Source organism: Physeter macrocephalus, chromosome 18 (assembly GCF_002837175.3).
Source record: "Physeter macrocephalus isolate SW-GA chromosome 18, ASM283717v5, whole genome shotgun sequence".
In the NCBI taxonomy this organism is placed as follows: domain Eukaryota; kingdom Metazoa; phylum Chordata; class Mammalia; order Artiodactyla; family Physeteridae; genus Physeter; species Physeter macrocephalus.
This window is the reverse complement of record NC_041231.1, coordinates 43,155,470-43,175,173: the sequence shown is the minus strand read 5'-3', so window position 1 is coordinate 43,175,173 and position 19,704 is coordinate 43,155,470. Positions and strand designations below refer to the sequence as shown.

At 47.1% G+C, this 19,704-nt stretch overlaps 2 protein-coding genes across 3 annotated transcripts in view; both read left to right on the top strand.

Annotated features, from left to right (window-relative positions):
• The window catches only part of SLC25A20 (solute carrier family 25 member 20), a 33,305-nt gene extending 25,031 nt beyond the window's left edge, over positions 1 to 8,274 (top strand). The window contains exons 5-9 of the mRNA XM_007129894.4: positions 4,922 to 5,039; positions 5,725 to 5,797; positions 6,171 to 6,280; positions 6,881 to 7,005; positions 7,419 to 8,274. Of these exons, the coding sequence (XP_007129956.1) occupies positions 4,922 to 5,039; positions 5,725 to 5,797; positions 6,171 to 6,280; positions 6,881 to 7,005; positions 7,419 to 7,481 (489 nt within the window). The 3' untranslated portion in view covers positions 7,482 to 8,274. The remainder of the gene's footprint in view (positions 1 to 4,921; positions 5,040 to 5,724; positions 5,798 to 6,170; positions 6,281 to 6,880; positions 7,006 to 7,418) is intronic.
• Positions 8,275 to 14,059: 5,785 nt separating this feature from the next.
• The window catches only part of PRKAR2A (protein kinase cAMP-dependent type II regulatory subunit alpha), a 94,298-nt gene continuing 88,653 nt past the window's right edge, over positions 14,060 to 19,704 (top strand). The window contains exon 1 of one of the 2 annotated variants that reach the window (XM_024123814.2): positions 14,060 to 14,595. In XM_024123814.2, coding sequence (XP_023979582.1) covers positions 14,343 to 14,595 — 253 coding nt within the window. In that variant the 5' untranslated portion in view covers positions 14,060 to 14,342. The remainder of the gene's footprint in view (positions 14,596 to 19,704) is intronic. The other variant, XR_008615816.1, reaches the window with a different exon arrangement.

The following is a 19,704-nucleotide window of genomic DNA, read 5'->3' as shown; positions in this document are numbered from 1 at the left end:
TATATATGTGTTAGCATACGGTATTTGTCTTTCTCTTTCTGACTTACTTCACTCTGTATGACAGACTCTAAGTCCATCCACCTCACTACAAATAACTCAATTTCGTTTCTTTTTATGGCTGAGTAACATTCCATTGGGGGCACTTCTTTTTACTGCTGGGTGGATGTGGGAGTTCCAGTGTCTCTACTGACACCACAGGACAGGAGGGTGATGGTTACAGGCTCTCAGGGATGAAAGTCCTTATTCCGTACTTGGACTTTTCTGACTCCACCCAGGTAGCATGTTGGGTACCTTGTTACAGCCCTGCGAAGGTGGAAGTCTGGGCTCCCCACAGGGTCTTTGCTGGTGTGGATGAGGGTGAGGCCACAGTTTTTTCTATGGTGTATGGCTGGAGTAGAGTGTTTTTTGTCTAAAGATTTTCTGTCTTTCTAGGCTGTTCCTTTTCTGGTCCTTTGTCTAGAGAATGCAGGCTTTTGTTGAGGCTTCTTTTTGATCTGTGCTTGTTGGTATTCCTGGTTTGCCAGTTTCTTCTGCTTTAAGTCTGAGATATATCAAAAAAGAAAATCCAGGAGACTCACCACTATGTCATTGCTCAAGTCCCAAGGTCTCTAGCCAGTCTGCTTCTTCTCTCCAAACTTTCAGAGTCCTCTTATATTTGTTTAAGCAAATAATGTCTAGAGTTTTTTGTTGTACTTAGCAGGAGGATTGGGAAAATACTTCTTAGACGTCTGTATATTGATTTTGAGTTAGGGAATGTTTGTTTTCAGTAGCCTTGTCCCTTAGTCTTTTCCATCATGGCTTCTTCCATCTCTTTTATGCCTGAAGTCCTTTTCTGCTTCTAGATGAGACAGTCCCCATCCATATTCTTCCCTTGCACTCCTCCACTCTGCTGGGTGACTACTTTGTGACTCTCTTCCCTTCTCAAACCCCTACCCTCTCAGGAGATGACCTGACTCTTTTTTAAAAATTATTATTTATTTATTTATTTATTTTTGGCTGTGTTGAGTCTTCATTGCTGCGCGTGGGCTTTCTCTAGTTGCAGCAAGTGGGGGCTAGTCTTCGTTGCGGTGCGCAGGCTTCTCATTGCGGTTGCTTCTCTTGTTGCAGAGCATGGGCTCTAGGTGTGTGGGCTTCAGTAGTTGTGGCATGAGGGCTCAGTAGTTGTGGCGCACAGGCTTAGTTGCTCCACAGCACGTGGGATCTTCCCGGACCAGGGCTCGAACCCTTGTCCCCTGCATTGGCAGGTGGATTCTTAACCACTTCACCACCAGGGAAGTCCCCTGGCTTTCTACTTCACTGAGAAAACTGAAACCACCGGAAGAGGACTTTACCAGATGCCCTCCACTGCCTCCACTCACCCACTGGCATCTAACTACATCTGTGGCTGCCTGGCTATTTCCACCACTAATGGCCCATGCTTCTGTTTGACCCCACATCCTATCCCCTCTTGCCCATCCAGAGACCTTGCTTCAACGATTCTTCTTTCTCTCTCCTTCAGCATCAGTTTTTGCTCTCCAATGGATTGTTCTCTTCAGCAGTAAAAGCATAAACATGCTTGTATTTTCACCTTAAAAATACAAACTTCTCTCTGTTTTACCTTCCACATCTATTTCTATTCTTCCTGTCTTTGCTCCCCTTTACATCAAAACTCTTTGAAAAAGTTTTCTGTTTTTGTTGTTTTTTTCCTACTCTGTGTCTCTAGTCCCCCTTCTCTAATTGTCAAACCCACATCAGACTGGCTTTTGCCTCACAACTCCAACAAAAGTACTTTTGTCAAGATCATCAGTAACATTTTTTTTTAAAAAAATTTATTTATTTGTTTATTTTTGGCTGTGTCGGGTCTTAGTTGCAGCGTGCGGGCTCTTTGTCACGGCACACGGGCTTCTCTCTAGTTGCGGCAGGTGGGCTTAGTTGCCCCGTGGCATGTGGGATCTTAGTTCCCCAACCAGGGATCGAACCCGCATCCCCTGCACTGGAAGGCGGATTCTTAACCACTGGACCACCAGAGACGTCCCCACGGCACGCATGTGGGAACTTAGTTCCCCAACCAGGGATCGAACCCGCATCCCCTGCACTGGAAGGCGGATTCTTAACCACTGGACCACCAGAGACGTCCCACCAGTGACTTTTACACTAAATCCAATGTTCAGTTCTTGGGCCTGGACATTGATCCATCTTGATCCGTTAACAGAATTGGACTCAGCTGGTCCCCCATCTTCCTTGAAGATCTGTCTTCACTTGGCTTCTCTCCTGACTTTCCTCCTACCTACTTGGCTGCTCCTTTTCTATGTCCGTTGTTGGTTTATCCTCATCTTCCCAATCTTTTAATGTTCACGTGCACAAGGCTCAGTCATATTACACTTATCTCGTTGATGATTTCTTCTTGTCTCATGACTTTTAGACACCATCTGTATAATAATGATTTTCCAGTTTGTGTCTCCAACTCAGACTTTTCCCGAACTCTGGACTAGTTTATCCAACATTTCCGTTGGATGGTAGTAGGCACCTCAGAGTCACCATGCGCAAGACTGAACTCCTGGTCTTCCTCAATACCTGCTTTACCTACAACCTTCTGTAGCTCGGATGGTGGCAATATCATCTGTCTAGTTGTTCAGCCCTAAAACCCAGGAGTTTTCCTAGATTGTACACTTTGTCTCACTGTACATATCCCATTTGTTGAACAGTTAAGCTGGCTTTCAACGTATCACAAATCTATCCCGTCCCATCACCTCCATTGCAACTACATTGCTCCAGGTCACCTTCAGCACTGGCCTGGATGACTGTGAGGGCCTCCTCACTTGTTTCCCTGCTTATAGTCTATACCACACATAACAGTGAGAAAATTCTGTTAATGTGTCAATTCCATGCCCAGTCCTCTTTGGCCCCCCAGGTCACTGTGAGTCAGCTCCAGCATCCTCTGATAACATGGGCCTCTGTGCCATTCCTCAGATACACCAGGCTCACATGTGCCGGGATCATCTGGGGAAGTTATATTTTTAAAAAAGCCATTGATACTCAATTGACATTGTCTTAAATTTATTATTTTTAGAAAAATTGACATCTTCCTGATTGAAAACTTTTCCTAACCAGAACTATGACTCTCTTCTTATTTACCTCTTCTTTTACGTCCCTTGGAAAGGTTTTAGAGTTTTATTTATGCAAATCCTATTGCTTGATGAACATATATTTTATTGCTTTTTTTTTCCTAAGAACATTCTTTATTCCTTAAACAAGTCACACCTCCTGTGATTTCATTGGAAAAACAGAAACTGGAAGAAGTATTTCTGTAACTTTATCAGAGGAACACAGATCAATGTATTTAAAGGAATGCTTAATTTGAGTTTAGACATGTAAATCAGTTTAGGAGACATTGTGTACTATCTAGCGTATTCAAGTTTTGCTACTTGAAAGTTGACTATGGATTGATTTTTCTACCTTAATTTAACTAATAAATTTCTAGTCATACCTACTGTATTCCTGGCAAGGGGCTAGAGATGTCATGATCAACAAGGCCGTGTTTTTGCTCTTGGGAATCTCATAGACTTGATTTTCTTCTCCAGTACAAGCCAAGCTCTATAAAAAGAGCTAGTTTAAGACATTACAGATTTCATGAAGGTAGGCACTCACTTTAAAGAATAACCTTTAAAACCCTTGAGTCCACGCAATTATTTTTCTTATACTCATTGAAGTTATTAGGTACCTGATAAAAAATACCGAGAGGTTGCACCGTAAGGAGTATTTCACCTAAATATGCAATATTAGATCAATGAACATGGACTGTCATATTTCTAGCATTATGGAGAGTTCTGGGTTAGGTGCAGGTGCCCCTTCAAGAAAACTTGATATTAATGTTTCAGTCTCAGCAATAAAACAGCACTTCATGTGTTACTTATAAAGGAAGATTTATTACCTTCATATCCTCTTAATAATGTATTTCTTCCTTTCATCAGGTATAATCTCATACCACAGCCCTTTGGCCTTAAAGAGTAATTTAATCTTCTTAGTTCAGAAAACTGTTAAGCCTTTATTGCTATATATTTTTTATTTTAACATCGTTATTGGAGTATAATTCTTTATTGCTATTAGAATGGGATTCTTTTCCATTATTTTTCAACTAGTTATTGTTGGTATGTACAAATATTTATTGGACTTATATATTTATTTTGTAAGTGTTTCTCCTTGGAACTATTAAATCTGAACTCTCTTTCCAGCTTTAATTACTCTTTGGTTGATGCCCTTGTGTGTTCGGATTCCTCTTGACTCTGTACTTGCTGTGGATCCTACATGGGGCTGTCTTTCTTTCAGATCTTTTGTGGGATACCTCCTGCCTACCCTCAGGCTCTTGGCTCTTAGGCCCTGGAGCCCAGAGGCTGGGATAGGGGGCCTCTCCTTGGCCCTCTCCTGGCTCTACACAGGACCTCTATCCAGGCATTTAGAGCTCTGAATACAATTTCCAGTTCACCTTCTTTTAACCAATCTTCATGATCAGTTAGAGCTTGGAGTGGATTTAGTAGTCAGTGGATATTTGTTGAAGGAATAAGTGATTGACTGAAGTATTTGTCTCTTCCTTTCTAGACTGCCAACTAGCTTTTTTTATTTTTTATTTTTCCAACTAGCTTTATTGGGAATGCTCTTGTATTTGGGAACTTATTTTTCAACTTATTTTCCAACTCCTCTGTTGATTTTTTTTTCTAGTCAATGTGTGTATATTTTGTCATATATTCACCTAGCCTTATTTCATAGTAACTTCCACCAGTATTGTACATTCTAACTATCGATTTGACAATGATAGTTATATTATTTCATTGGTCTAATGCATAATGACCACTCCCACACTCACCATGTAATCTTCTGTAACCTGCCAGGTTTGTTGACTTTGATGTTGCTGTTGCTGACTTGATGACTCTTTCCTCCCTCTCAGATTCAAGCTTCTTCAGGGGAGACCAAGTACACTGGTGCCTTGGACTGTGCAAAGAAGCTATACAAGGAGGCTGGGATCCGAGGCATCTACAAGGGGACTGTGCTCACCCTCATGCGAGGTAACCTTTGAGGCCCTCCATCTGAGGTGATTTGCCACAGGGGGTCTTGCCTGGATCTCCCGATGAGCCTTGGCACCATACATGCCACAGCTCTGACAGGGCCGGCACTGTGTGTCCTGGTTTTAGACCATCTTACCTCTGGCCAGCATGGACACACATGAGGATGGGGGGACCCTCCATCCTTCTGATAGGCTGGCCCTCAAGGATGGAAATCATGAGTGTGGCAGTCGGAGGGGAGTAGCAAGTGGAAATCGTGGCTGGAGGGATGAGTGGGAAGAAAGAATGACTTAGGAGCAGTGGAGCTCTTTTTGGCTAGAGAGGCATGTCCTATTGGGGTGGCAACAGAAGAGGCAGAGGCAGCTCTACCCTTGTCCTGAGATGACAGCTTGGAGGAAGGCCAGATGTTAGCTCTGGTTATAACTGCTTGGAGTGGGCATATTAGTGGGGACCACTCAGAGGGCCTTTGAAGATGAAATAATGTCGTGCATGTTAGCGCTCACTCACACCAGTGCTCGCCCCAGAGCAGCATCTGATCACTGCAAGGTGATTATTGCAAATAGGAAGTGCTGCTGAGGAGCTTCTCAGGAAACCTTCAAGGGTCCAAAGCCAAGCTTGGTTCTTCTAAGATCAAGAAATCTGTGAGAATTTCATATCATTTAATTTACCTCTTTCTTGCCACTAACAGATGTTCCAGCCAGTGGGATGTATTTCATGACATATGAATGGCTGAAAAATATCTTCACTCCAGAGGAAAAGAGGTGAGGAGAACAGAAGTACTTAGAAGCCATTTTGCCCAATCATGGGTAGGTTGCCCTTTCCTGTTAGTGGATCTGAAGGCAGAAGTGGGACTTGCTTCTGTCTCCATGTCCACTTTCCTCTTGTTGCTGCTGAGGCCCAGCTAATACTAATACCCTTTACCCTGTGCCTCACCCGGTGGAGGAAGTGTTTGAAACAAGTGCATGAAACCTCCTTCAATGAGTGGCAGCTACCATGTCACAGGAGCTTTGGCCTTGGACCTCCTCCCTCCAGCCAGTTTCTCCCTCTCTGTGGCTGCCCTGTCTGCACAGGAGGGATGGTCTGAACACCACTCTCACAGCCTTTGTCTGACTGGGGCTGTTTGGTATTCTGCAGTGTCAATGAGCTCAGCGTGCCTCGGATCCTGGTGTCTGGGGGCATCGCAGGGATCTTCAACTGGGCTGTGGCAATCCCTCCAGACGTACTCAAGTCCCGCTTCCAGACTGGTTAGTAGAGGAGAGTGGGGTAGATCGGGTTGGAGTGGGTCCCAGACCGGCTGCCCCTGTGGTACAGAGTTCTTAAGGCCCTAGGGACACTCACTCTCCACAGTAGCACTCAGCATCTGTCTGGCCAGCATTCTCCCTTGCAGTCATTTGTGTTCTAGGAACGCTAGACTCATTTTCTTGTCAGCCTAAACATAAAATAAGTGAGAGAAGGACTTCCCTGGCGGTCCAGTGGTTAAGACTCCACGCTTCCACTGCGGGGGGCACAGGTTCAGTCCCTGGTCAGGGAACTAAGATCCCACATGCCGTGCAGCGTGGCCCACCCCCCCCAAAAAAATAGAGAAGTCAAATCAACCTTCCTTCCCTCACATGAGCAGAAGGACTGTTTCATTCTCCCCTCCCTTGGCACCAGTAATCCAGACATTTGTATCTGTTTGTCCCAAGGTGAACTGTGTTGTCTGTGGACTAGATGACCTGCAAGGTGTCCTCTCGCTGGTGCTGTGGCCCTGCAGGAAGACTTGACTACAGTATTGTCCCCATGTAGGTCGCCATGGTCATGTCAGGAAGCTTCCTGAAGCCTTAACAGTTGCTTTCTGCCCACAGCGCCTCCTGGGAAATATCCTAATGGCTTCAGAGATGTGCTGAGGGAGCTGATCCAGAATGAAGGAATCACATCCTTGTATAAGGGGTTCAATGCAGTGATGATCCGAGCCTTCCCAGCCAACGCGGTGAGTGACTGGCAGGGGCTGTGCTTTGCCTTTGGGGCTCAGAGCAGGGTGCAGGTGGGCTGACTTTTGCTTGCTTCTGGGATTGAATTGGGGCTCAGTTTTTCCAAATCCCACCCTCAGTCAGAGCCTCCTTATTTGTTCCCTTTCCTGAAGCTGTCAGGAAGATTTGCCTTTGTGATTCTCTGAGGTGAGGAGTTTTGATTTCCTGGCCTGGCCATCAGAAGTGGGCAGTTGTGGGACATGCATTTTCTTTCCCTTTTAGGAATGAGAAAGCACAGCTTGATTCCGTCACCTGGGGTGGGAGATTAGGAAGGGGTTTTGGTCCTGATAGGGCCAGTCAAGCACAGTGCTGGGGTCTCTGTAAATAGTCACAACTCCTGTTGGCTTTTCTCTTCCTTCCAACCCCTTCTCAGGCCTGTTTCCTTGGCTTTGAAGTTGCCATGAAGTTCCTTAATTGGGCCATGCCCAACTTGTGAGGCTGAAGGCTGCTCAGGGCTTCAGGATGCTGGAAGCTGTCATCAAGGAGGAACACTGGGCAGGACTAGGCTGTCCTGAAGTGTGAGGGGAGGGGCATGGTGGGATGTGAGCTCTGTGCACAGACTTGTTGAGACCATTGTCTTAATGACATCCTCTTCCTGGTATAATTTGCCATTTTGCAACTTGAATCCACTCTTGTCAATTTAAGGGATCTCATGAGGATTTGGAGATGGAGTAAGTAGCTTCTAGACCAGATACTACCTGTGGCCATAGTGCTGTCTACTAGTTGGCCACTGGCCCTACTACACCCAAAATGCTCCTTGAGAAAGAGGGAATCTCAGCCTCTCACTGGAGACACTATGCATGTTTTCAGCCATCTGACCAGGAACTGGGGCCTTCTTTGTTGCCTAGCCAGGAACACTCACCAGATTTCCAGGGTATCATCTAATCCTGGCCTGCACATGGGAATGTGGACTTGAGGCCCACATCTGTCTGTCCAAGTGGTCTGAGCAAATGTGCCTAGGGGCAGATAGCCTGTTAACAGTCAGGTTTTTGTTGTTTTTTTTTTTAACGCATGCAAGTAATCAAAATTAAAACTAGAGTAGCCTAATTTCCAGGAGTAGGTGGAGAGCTTTCCCTCCTACACAGTGAGGAGGAGAATTTTGAACCGTCAGTCCCAGCTTGCTAGGATAAGTGAGAAAGCCCAGGGTGTAGGAAGGCTCTTTTTGCACACTCTTTTCTCATGAGAGCGCCCTATTTTAACAGGAAATAATAAATATTGTTTCTAATTTTTGCATTGTGTGAAATTTTTTTCTTTTGATTCTGGGTCATTTCAGCAAGCAGCCTCTGTGGCCTTGGTGGAGGCTGTTAGGGATCCAGTTTCCTTCCCTGGTTGCTTCAGGCAGGGGTTCTAGCAAAAGAAAGAGGAGGAAGTTTTGGGAAGCCCAGCCTTCCCTGACTGCCCCAGCTCCAGCTGCTGGAGGGTGAGGTGGGGTGGGGTGGGATGGGGCAACTTGATTGGTAACTGTTCCCATAGCTCTCAGTGCAAGCCTGGCATGCAGGCCCCCACAGGGCCGAGCCTACAGCCCATCCCTTCATTCCTTCACCTCTCTGCCCTCAGCCATGGGTGTCTTAGCTAACGGATGGAGAGTCAGTTGTTCTAAAAGGCCAAAAGCAATCCTGAGTTTTCATATGCACTTTGGGGTCTCTGTGTGATCTGATGTCTGGCATTACTAATCAGTCTGATGATGATGACCAGGTGCAGCCGGAGGAGGTGAGGGAGTCAGAATGGAGAGTCACAAGCTAGTCTGTCCTCGGCTGGGGGAGGGAGAGGCTACCAGAGCTGGGCTTCTCTGTTGTTGTCCCATCTGGCAGTCACAGTTCTGGCACTTCCCGCCTCACTGCAGCTGCACAGAGATCCTTGGACTTTGGCTTTAGAGCTATCACTAAGTGTAAATGGGTGAGAGGGGAAGGGACCCACCCCCATCTGGGAGTGGGTGTGGCCAACCTGGCTGGAAGCTGAAGATTTGGGGGTTTAAGGAAGGAGGATTTATTTCTGGGAACATATTTCTGGATGATGGTCAAGCAAAAAAATAACAGTTTTTGGGCTTCCCTGGTGGCGCAGTGGTTGAGAGTCCGCCTGCCGATGCAGGGGACACGGGTTCGTGCCCCGGTCCGGGAAGATCCCACATGCCGCGGAGCGGCTAGGCCCGTCCGGCTCTGTGCATCTGGAGCCTGTGCTCTGCAACGGGAGAGGCCACAACAGTGAGAGGCCCGCGTACCGCAAAAAAACAAAACAAAAACAGAAACAAAAAAAAACAGTTTTAGGGATGAAAATTGTGTGCACTCTGCCTGGCAAGATTAATTCAGTGTTATGCTTTTCCCCTCTCATGCTGCAGGATATCTTTGTTTAATCTCTCACAGATTTGGAGATGGCCACATATGTGTCTCCTGGAGCTCTTCTAGGCACTGCCCAGTCCTTGAGACACTCCTGAAACCTCGGCCTTTTCCCGGGAGCTCCTGTAAGTGCATTTGCATTCTAACCAAATGCCAGCCATTCCCATGGCTCAGGATCACTTTTACAGTCTCTGCTTCTGGATAATTTACCCTTTGAAACAGCTTCCATTTTAAAATGGAATATTTTGATTCCTTGATATTAGTGGTGGTAGATTCTTCTACTCCTTTGGGTATTCAATAGATGTTAAGTCAAATAAGGAAGTGCCTGGAGGCATATTTGTGAAGGGAGCAGAGCAGATGGTGAGTAACTCCCTCCTGGCTGGCACTTTCTGTTTATGATGCACTTTGAAATGCCACCTGTTCCTGATATATCTCTTCTCTCCCTGACGGGGGGTACGGGTAGGGGAGAGATTGGGGCCCTCCCAAGCAATTTCTCAGACTGTCACAGACAGCCTTAAGTAGAAGCCAGTGATTGTTACAACAACCAGCCAATGATAACAGCCTCACTCAGGCACAAAGAAGAGTATAAGTGGGTCAAAGGTAAAGGACAGAGGGCAGGTTGTTTTAACCTCAGCCTATTAGAAGCAATAGTAGCACCATTTCTGCTGTAAGGTCATAGCATCTCTACCCACAGTTCTTTCACCACAATTCTTTTGAGGCTAGAACCCCTTATTCCTTTTCCAGCCGCTTCATGGATTCATTCTCATCTCTTTACCCCATGTAACTCAGTGTTTAATGGGTAGGGATTTATACCCCCATTTTCAGATGTGGAAGCCAAAGCTCAGACAGGGTAAACTGATCTACCAAGATCATTGGCAAATTGATAACAGAGTGTGGACAATAGAGTGGTGTCTGGGTGTCCACAGGCCTGAAGAAAGGCTTGTGATGCTATCAGAGGCTGTCCCCAGACTGCTTGACCTAAACTCCAAGAGGCCTGTCTGTACTGTAGGGTCAAAGCCCAGGAAGCTGGCCTGTGAGTCAGGCTAGGGGTGGCACACAGAGTCCCAACAGGCACTGGGAAGGCCCCAGGGCCAAGTGCTCACTGAGTGCTCCTTTTTCTGCTTTCCTTGCTCTAGTCAGCATGCAGGCCTGTAGCTCTCCAGCCAGGCTCTCCCTTGCTTCCCAGGTTCTGTCCTCGCCCTGAGATGTCTAGAGGCAGACCCTAGGTCCACTGCAGAGACTGACACTTTCTCAGGACGGTGTCCCGGGCAGGGGCTGGCTCTTAGGTGCAGAAATAGGCAGCCCAGGAATTAACTGCTCCCTTGAGCATGGACGCTTGTTAAAATAACTGGACCAAAGGCAGTGGCCTCATGGGGGCGGCATTATGAAGGCTGAAATACGGCTTGGGTTAGGGCAGAGGAAATATAGCCCACTTCCCCACTCCACCCTGTCCACTAGAGGCTAATGGACACTTCTAAGGCAAAATAGAAACTGATGGTGGTACATAATAAACATCCTGGTAGGACTGGACCAGGGAGCTGGCATGTAGAGGTGGTCAGCTGACCAACAGGTCCCAGGAGATGGGTGGGGGACTGGAGGGGCATAGAGAAGCAGCCCCTTTGGGCAGAGAAGAGGGAGGTGTTCCTGCTGGGGCTGAGTCCCCTACGTAGGTAGAGGGCAGAAAGTGTAAACCAGGGGGGCCTGGGTCAAGAGCAGGCTGTCTTCCAGAGAAGTCGGGGGGGCGGTATGGGCATCTACCTTCTTCCTGGAAGGAGAGGAAAAAAACCTTTTAAATAATAAACCTGTCAAGAGTACGTGAAACGGGGCGGGGGAGGAATAAATGGGGAGATTGGGGCTGACATATACACACTACTATATATAAAATAGATAACTAATAAGAACCTGCTGTATAGCACAGGGAACTCTACTCAATACTCTGTAATGGCCTATATGGGAAAAGAATCTGAAAAAAAAATAAAAAAGAGTACATGAAACAACTGTTTCATTGGAAATAGCAGTTGGTACCCTACCCACGTTCATTTTCACCAGACTCACTACTGTTGGACTAGACATGTGCCCCACCTGTGTTACTCAGCATAGTTGTGAACACTTCTGAGAACTGGCCCCATTGTGTCCATGTCTGCCTGAGGTTGGTGATGTGGCAGTCTGTGCAAGATGATGACTACATGCTGGGTAGTGAGTAGGACTGGGGTAGGCTGAGTGCCTGTCAGGGCTCTAGGGCCTCCTTTTCTCTACCATGTACGCTGTATTTCTCTTGCTTTCGGGGGTCTCTGCTCTTGACCTTTCCTACCCACCATTACTTGCTGTTGGCAGCTGTTTCCCAGTTACTGGCTGCCTGTGGGTTTGGTTGCCATGGTAACCCCACTGGTGCAGCTGAACAGGCTTGAATGAAGGTGGTCCTAGAAGTGTAAGGGTAGAAGATGGGGGCTCAGGCCCCTCGTATTCTCTCTTGTTCCAGGGCCCTATTCTCTTGCCAGCTCAACTAGGCATTCGTGAAGGCCCTTGGGACTCCCCTTGCTATTGAAGGGATTCCCAGAAGAGGCAGAGATAGATCCCTGCTCTGGGGACCAGGTGCAAGGGGAGGGGAGTCAAGTTGGACCTGGAGGCTGGCTCTCCATCCTTACTCTGAGGCTGGTCTGTGGAGACAAGGAGCAGCTATGGGGTTCCTGATTTCAATGGCCCTCATTTCCTCCAGGTCTGAGGATGCCTTTGAATGCCATGTTTGCTAGATGGATGGATGGCCAAGCTGTGGGGTATCTGAGAACAAGTCAGGAGGAGCAGCCTTCTGGCAGAGGCTGTCATGGGTTCCTTGGAGTGACGGGGAGAACCTGCCTGCAGCCAGCTCTGTTGTCAGTCCTGGAGTAGCCTCCTCCTACCCTATTTTGCAACTGAAGTTGGAGTCCTAGCTGTACAGGTGCCTGTCCCCCTGTCAAACATGTAAAGCCTGACAAATGGGCAAACTAGAGAGTGGAGTTGTGAATTTGCCTTTCCAAAGGGTTAGTGGTAGGACTGCTTGAAGTGGGTCAGATCCCCAGGTGTGGCAGTGCAGTGGGAGTCCCATCCAGGTTTCCTGGGTATGGGCTGACTCCTGGAAAACTTGGAAGGGTCAGTCTACCCACGAGCAGAGAAGAGTTGAGGTACTCTCTCCCTCCAGCTCCTCATTGCTCATCCTTAGTGAAGTCTTCATATTCTGAGATCAGAAGCATAGCTTTGAAGCAAAGGATCTCAGTTCTGAGCCTGAGGTCAGGAGAGCAGTTTCACTGGCTCTTCTTGCTGTGTGGAAAGTTATCATTCATTCATTCATTCATTCAGTAAATCTTCTCCAAGACTGTGCAGTAAGGACCCAGCAGGGAACAAGTTGGACACTACCCCTTACCTAACAGAGTTGATGGTCCAGGACTCCTCCTAGGAGTCAAGAAACTTGTTCAGGGAGACACTGCTGTTTAGAATCACAGGCTTACTTGGCCTAGAGCTTGGGTGGCTTCTGCATCAGTGGGGATCGGGTATTCCTGCTTCTAGAAGTTCAGTTCCCAGAAGCACTGAACTCCTGGTTGTGTGCCAGGCCAATATGAGAGGTCCAAGTGGGGATTTTAATTAATACTGGGTAATTACTAGGTGGAGCTTAACCATCCCAAATGCCTTACAGGTTCCCAAGGCTACCTCTAGTCACTTTCTGGCTGGGCCCAGCAAAGAGATGGAGGACTTTATCCTATGCCTACTGGGCCTTTGGTCAGTACCTAGGCTGTGGTATGGACATACCAGGAAGGTTTCCACCTTTTTCTATTCCCTTCTAATCTGGTGTGGGTGAAGGGGCAGCTTGGGAAATAGCATGGCCTCTCCAGTTTGCCTATGCCCTCTCCCCAGGGGCAAAGGATAACAGTGCCTTGTGGTCTGCTCAACACCATAAAGCAATGCTGGCCCAGGGCCCAGGGTGGAGTATGGGGAGAGTAGGGGTGTGCACACCTAGTCCTGGGAATCCTGGTGGGAATGCTTAAGAGGAGAAACAGGCACAGTGGTCGTTCCTGCCCTGGGCCTTTATTCCCTTTTCTCAAGGAACATGTTTGGCCTACTGAGTTCTTCCAGGCTTATTTATCTGCCTTTGGCTCCCAAATTACTATATCACTGAAACTCCTACTGCCTACAAGGGCTTCCTCCTTTGACATCTCACAGACCTCCTGCCGGACTTCTGAGGGTCCTATGGTCATGCCACTATGCCACTCAGCAGTCAGGGTGGTTCTGAATTTACCATGCCTTTGCTCTTGCTGTCCTCTATGCCCACATTGGCTCTCCTCCAGATCTTCCTGTGCTTAGATCCTGCTCAGGCCTCGGAGTCAGCTTGAATGTCCCACCGCTAAAGTGGGCCCTCTTGTTTTCCACCATAGCCGGAACCACACCGGGGTGGTAATGTGCATGCTTGCATCTGGCTCTCAGCTGTGTCCCTGGAGCCTAGTAAGGGCTGGCAAACGGTTGGATCTTAGAGTGTATTGAAAGAAGAAATGAAAGGTGAGAGGCAGTAACGACGCCGCTTAGCGGGGACACCACTCATTTCCTGCCCCTGGACCGGAGACAGCCCGCGCAGCCAGGTTGGCGGCCGGCCCATTGGCGCACGCGCACTGAGGGCCGGCGCTCGGCGGGAGCGCGCACGCCCGCGGCCGCGTGCGTCACAACCCGGGCTCCCGCCCAGCCCATCCAGCTCGCCCGCTTGTCTGTGCCCGAGGCGGTGGCGGCTGCCTAGTGACAGCGGCGGCGGCACCAGGCCAGCCGGAGAAGCGTAGGGTGGTGCGGCCCGGAAACGCACACCCGGACAAAGGGCGGCGTGGCGCGAGGAAGACCCGACCCGGGTCGCGCGTGAGGGGACCTCGCGGGCGCGGGGCGTGGGGCCGGCGTGAGGGATCGCCCAGGCGGTGGCCGCCGGCGGCCGGGTCCCGCCTGCCGCCGCCGGCATGAGCCACATCCAGATCCCGCCCGGGCTCACAGAGCTGCTGCAGGGCTACACCGTGGAGGTGTTGCGGCAGCAGCCGCCCGACCTCGTCGACTTCGCGGTGGACTACTTCACCCGCCTGCGCGAGGCCCGCTCCAGAGCCTCCACCCCGCTCGCCGCCCCTCCTTCCGGCTCCCAGGGTCTAGAGCCCGGCCCTGGCCTTGTCGCCGATGCGATCGCGGACAGCGAGTCGGAGGACGAAGAGGACTTGGACGGTAGGCGGAGGGCTGGGCCGAGGTTCGCGGTGGGGGGGACGGAGGGAGCGGTGCCGAGGGTCTCTAGAGACCCAGGAGGGGCTGCTGGGGGCCAGGCCCGCAACACTGGGCCGTGGGACCTTGGAGCCCTCGAGCGGAGTTTGTCCGGATTCTCCCAGCCGCCAGTGTGAGCGCGGCGTGCGCCACCTCCAAATTGAGCTCGGCGGTCCTGCGAGCTCTAGAGCGCACAGAGCGAGTTGTGAGGTTCAGCTCGAGGGAAACATGCGCGCTTTCGGCCCGCGTGCTGGCGCGGGGCCCGAGGGGCGTGGAGCCCACGGCTGCCTCGCCTCGGCTTGGAGATCCTTAACGCAGTTTCGTTCCGAAGAGAACATTCACATTCACTGATTCGTATTTCCTAACCAGGAGAGTAACTTTGGAAAGAATTCATTTTGTGAAAAGTTATAGTGAAAAATTTTAAGCATAGACAAAAATAGGAAAGGTGAAATGAACTTTCTATATGCCAGTACCCACATTACACAGTTGAAATATCTGTCACAAATGTTTCATTTGTACCTTTTTTTTTTCTCCTTTGCTGAAGAATTTTAAAGCATATCCCAGCATTTCACCCTTGAATACTTGAGTATGCATTTCTTAATGTTGACCCTGGGTATACATATATATATATATATATATATTTTTTTTTAAATTTGGCTAAAATGATTGGATCAAATTTGGTGAGGGTAAACAATACCTTTTTTTCGCATATGGGGTGCAGGAAAGAAGACAAGTAACACTTGTACATCTGATTTAAGCAAGATTGTCAAAAAGCATTTCCATTTTCCGTGATTGCTTCAACATAGGCTTTGTCAATTTAATAGAATTACCCTACTTTTGAACAGCCAGAATTTAACAAAACAATGAAAACATTTGAGAGGCAAAGTTAGAGTCTTAGTATTATTGGATCATACTGAAGAAAAACCCAACAACCTAGTTCTGAGTTGAATCCACATTCAAGTTAGGCTGGCAGAGAGTTAATTATTGGTCATTGCTGTTGGACGTTGTAAGCTTCAGTGTTCTGGACAACTTCCCTAAGTTTATTCATGCTAAGAGTGGAGATTTCTCTACCGTGTTTCCCTTGACTTAATGCACATTAAATTATGAGTTTTTCATTTTAAACCTGGAAATCAAATTATTTTCCAAATCTCTGTCACAGAATTGCTTTGTGGTCTAAGACAAGCTGTGGAACCTGTTTGATTTCAAATTTACTTATCTTTAAAATAGAGTTCGTGGCAACAATCTCAAAACAATCTCAACAATTTCACTGTCATAACAATAAATCATAAAGCTGTAACTTGCTTTGCAACAATTTTTATTTACACAAAACATTAGTGTTTTAGCTATCAGTCCCAGATGAGTAAAACAGAGTTTACAAGTTTTGTGTTATGTCTTGATTCTTTGTCATCTTTAATATCTTTTTCAAAGTTGAATTGTCTTAAATCCCTGTAACCCTGTGCTTTATTTTATTGGTATTTAAATTTTTTGTTTGTTTATATCTCTGCAGTGACTGTGCTAAGTATATTATAGAAATCAACACAAGGTGAACTTCTGTTTACAGATAATAACTTAAAAATACATGGCACACAGTGAGATACCACTTCACACCCATGAGGATGACTATTATGAAAAAAAAGGAAGAAAACTTGAGGGTTCTAATTTCTCCCCATCTTTGTCAACACTCATTATCTTTATTATTATAGCTAGCCTAGTGGGTAGGAAGTATTATAGTACCTCACTGTAGTTTTGCTTTGCAGTTCCGCATCGATGTTGAGCATCTTTACATGCGTTTGTTGGTCATTTGTGTATCTTCTTTGAAGAAATGTCTATTCTGAGCCTTTGTCCATTTTTTAATTGGTTTATTTGTGTTTTTATTATTAAGTTGTAAGTGTTCTCTGTATATTCTAAACAAATCCTTTATCAGATATATGACTTTAAAATATTTTCTGTTTTTAGTGGGTTGTTTTACTTTTTTTTAAACATAAATTTATTTATTTATTTATTTGGCTGTGTTGGATCTTAGTTGTGGCACGCGGGATCTTCGTTGTAGCATGCAGGATCTATCACTGCAGTGTGTGGGCTTCTCTCTAGTTGTGGTGCGCGGGCTCTAGAGCACGTGGGCTCAGTACTTGCAGTGTGTGGGCTCTCTAGTTGTGGCGTGCGGGTTTTCTCTCTCCAGTTTTGGTGTGTGGGTTTTCTCTCTCCAGTTGTGGTGTGCAAGCTCCAGAGTGTGTGGGCTCTGTAGTTTGCTGCACAGGGGCTCTCTAGTTGAGGCGCGTGGGCTCAGTAGTTGCCCTGTGGAATGTGGGATTTTAGTTCCCTGACCAGGGATCAAACCCGTGTCCCCTGCATTGAAAGGAGGGTTCTTTACCACTGGACCACCAGGGAAGTTCCACTTCATTCTTTTATATGTGGATATCCAGTTGTTCCAGCACCACTTATTAAAAAGACTATTCTGGGACTTCCCTGGTGGCGCAGTGGTTAAGAATCTGCCTGCTAGTGTAGGGGAAACGGGTTGGATCCCTGGTCCCGGAAGATGCCACATGGCTTGGAGCAGCTAAGTCTGTGCGCCAGAGCTAGTGACCCTGTGCTCTAAGCCCGTGAGCCACAACTACGGAGCCTTTGTGCCACGACTGCTGAAGCCTGTGCACCCTAGAGCCCACGTGCCACAACTGCCGAAGTCCCTGTGCTCTAGGGCCCGCGTTCTGCAACTACTGAAGCCTGCACGCCTAGAGCCTGTACCCTGCAACAAGAGATGCCACCACGATGAGAAGCCCATGCACTGCAACGAAGAGTAGCCCCTGCTCACTGCAACTAGAGAAAGTCCGCACGCAGCAATGAAGACCCAACACAGCCAAAAAAAACCAAAAAAATTTAAAATAAACAGACTATTCTTTCCCCAGTTGGTAATCTTGTTGAAAATCAATTGACTGTAAATGTGAGAGTCTGTTTTGAACTCTCAGTTCTATTCCATTGATCTATATATCTGTATACCACTACTACACTGTTTGATTACTGTAGATTTGTGGTAGTTTTGGAATCAGGAAATGTGAATTCTCCAACTTTGTTCTTTTTCAAAGTTGTTTTGACTATTTGCAGTTCCATATGAATTTTAGGATTAGTTTGTCAATTTCTGCAAAGAGGCCATCTGGGATTTTGACAGAAATTGCATTGAATTTGTAGATTAATTTGGAGAGTATTGCCTTTTTACAACGTTAAGTCTTCTGATCTATGAGTATGGGATGTCTTCCCATTTATTTAGCTCTTCTTTAATTTAGAAATTAAAGAACTACAAATGTTTGATGGGTTCAATATGGCGGAATAGAAGGACGTGCTCTCACTCCCTCTTGCGAGAGCACTGGAATCACAACGAACTGCTGAACAATCATCGACAGGAAGACACTGGAATTCACCAAAAAAGATACCCCACATCCAAAGGCAAAGGAGAAGCCACAATGAGACCATAGGAGTGGTGCAATCACAATAAAATCAAATCCATAACTGCTGGGTGGGTGACTCACAAATGGGAGAACACTTATACCACAGAAGTCCACCCACTGGAGTGGAGGTTCTGAGCCCCACGTCAGGCTTCCCAACCTGGGGGTCTGGCAAAGGGAGGAGGAATTCCTAGAGAATCAGACTTTGAAGGCTAGTGGGATTTGATTGCAGGACTTCGACAGGACTGGGGGAAACAGAGACTCCACTCTTGGAGGACACACACAAAGTAGTGTGTGCATTGAGACCCAGGGGGAGGAGCAGTGACCCCATAGGAGACTGAGCCAGACCTACCTGCTAGTGTTGGAGGGTCTTCTGCAGAGGCGGGGGCGGGAGGTCTGTGTCTCACCATGAGGACAAGGACACTGGCATTAGAAGTTCTGGGAAGTACTCCTTGGCGTGAGCCCTCCCAGAGTCTGCCATTAGCCCCACCAAAGAGCCCAGGTAGGCTCTAGTGTTGGGTCGCCTCAGGCCAAACCACCAACAAGGAGGGAACCCAGCCCCACCCATCAGCAGACAAGCAGATTAAAGTTTTACTGAGCTCTGCCCACCAGAGCAACAGCCAGCTCTACCCACCACCAGTCCCTCCCATCAGGAAACTTGCACAAGCCTCTTAGATAGCCTCATCCACTAGAGGGCAAACAGCAGAAGCAAGAAGAAAGTCCTGCAGCTTGTGGAACAAAAACCACTTTCACAGAAAGATAGACAAGATGAAAAGGCAGAGGGCTATGTACCAGATGAAGGAACAAGATAAAACTCCAGAAAAACAACTAAATGAAGTGGAGATAGGCAACCTTCCAGAAAAAGAATTCAGAATAATGATAGTGAAGATGATCCAGGACCTCAGAAAAAAACTCCAGAAAAACAACTAAATGAAGTGGAGATAGGCAACCTTCCAGAAAAAAAATTCAGAATAATGATAGTGAAGATAATCCAGGACCTCGGAAAAAGAATGGAGGCAAAGATCGAGAAGATGCAAGAAATGTTTAACAAAGACCTAGAACAATTAAAGAACGAACAAACAGAGAGGAACAATACAATAACTGAAATGAAAAATACCCTAGAAGGAATCAATAGTAGAAAAACTGAGGCAGAAGAACGGATAAGTGACCTGGAAGACAGAATGGTGGAATTCACTGCTGCGGAACAGAATAGAAAAAAGAATGAAAAGAAATGAAGACACCCTAAGAGGCCTCTGAGACAACATTAAACGCAACAACATTCACATTATAGGGGTCCCAGGAGGAGAAGAGAGAGAAAGGACCTGAGAAAATACTTGAAGAGATTATAGTCCAAAACTTCCCTAACATGGGAAAGGAAATAGCCACCCAAGTCCAGGAAGCGCAGAGAGTCCCATACAGGATAAACCCAAGGAGAAACATGCCGAGACACGTAGTAATCAAACTGGCAAAAATTAAAGACAAAGAAAAATTATCGAAAGCAGCAAGGGAAAAATTTAGGCACCATCAAACCAGCTGTACAGCAAATGCTAAAGGAACTTCTCTAAGTGAGAAACACAAGAGAAGAAAAGGACCTACAAAAACAAACCCAAAACAATTAAGAAAATGGTCAGAGGAACAT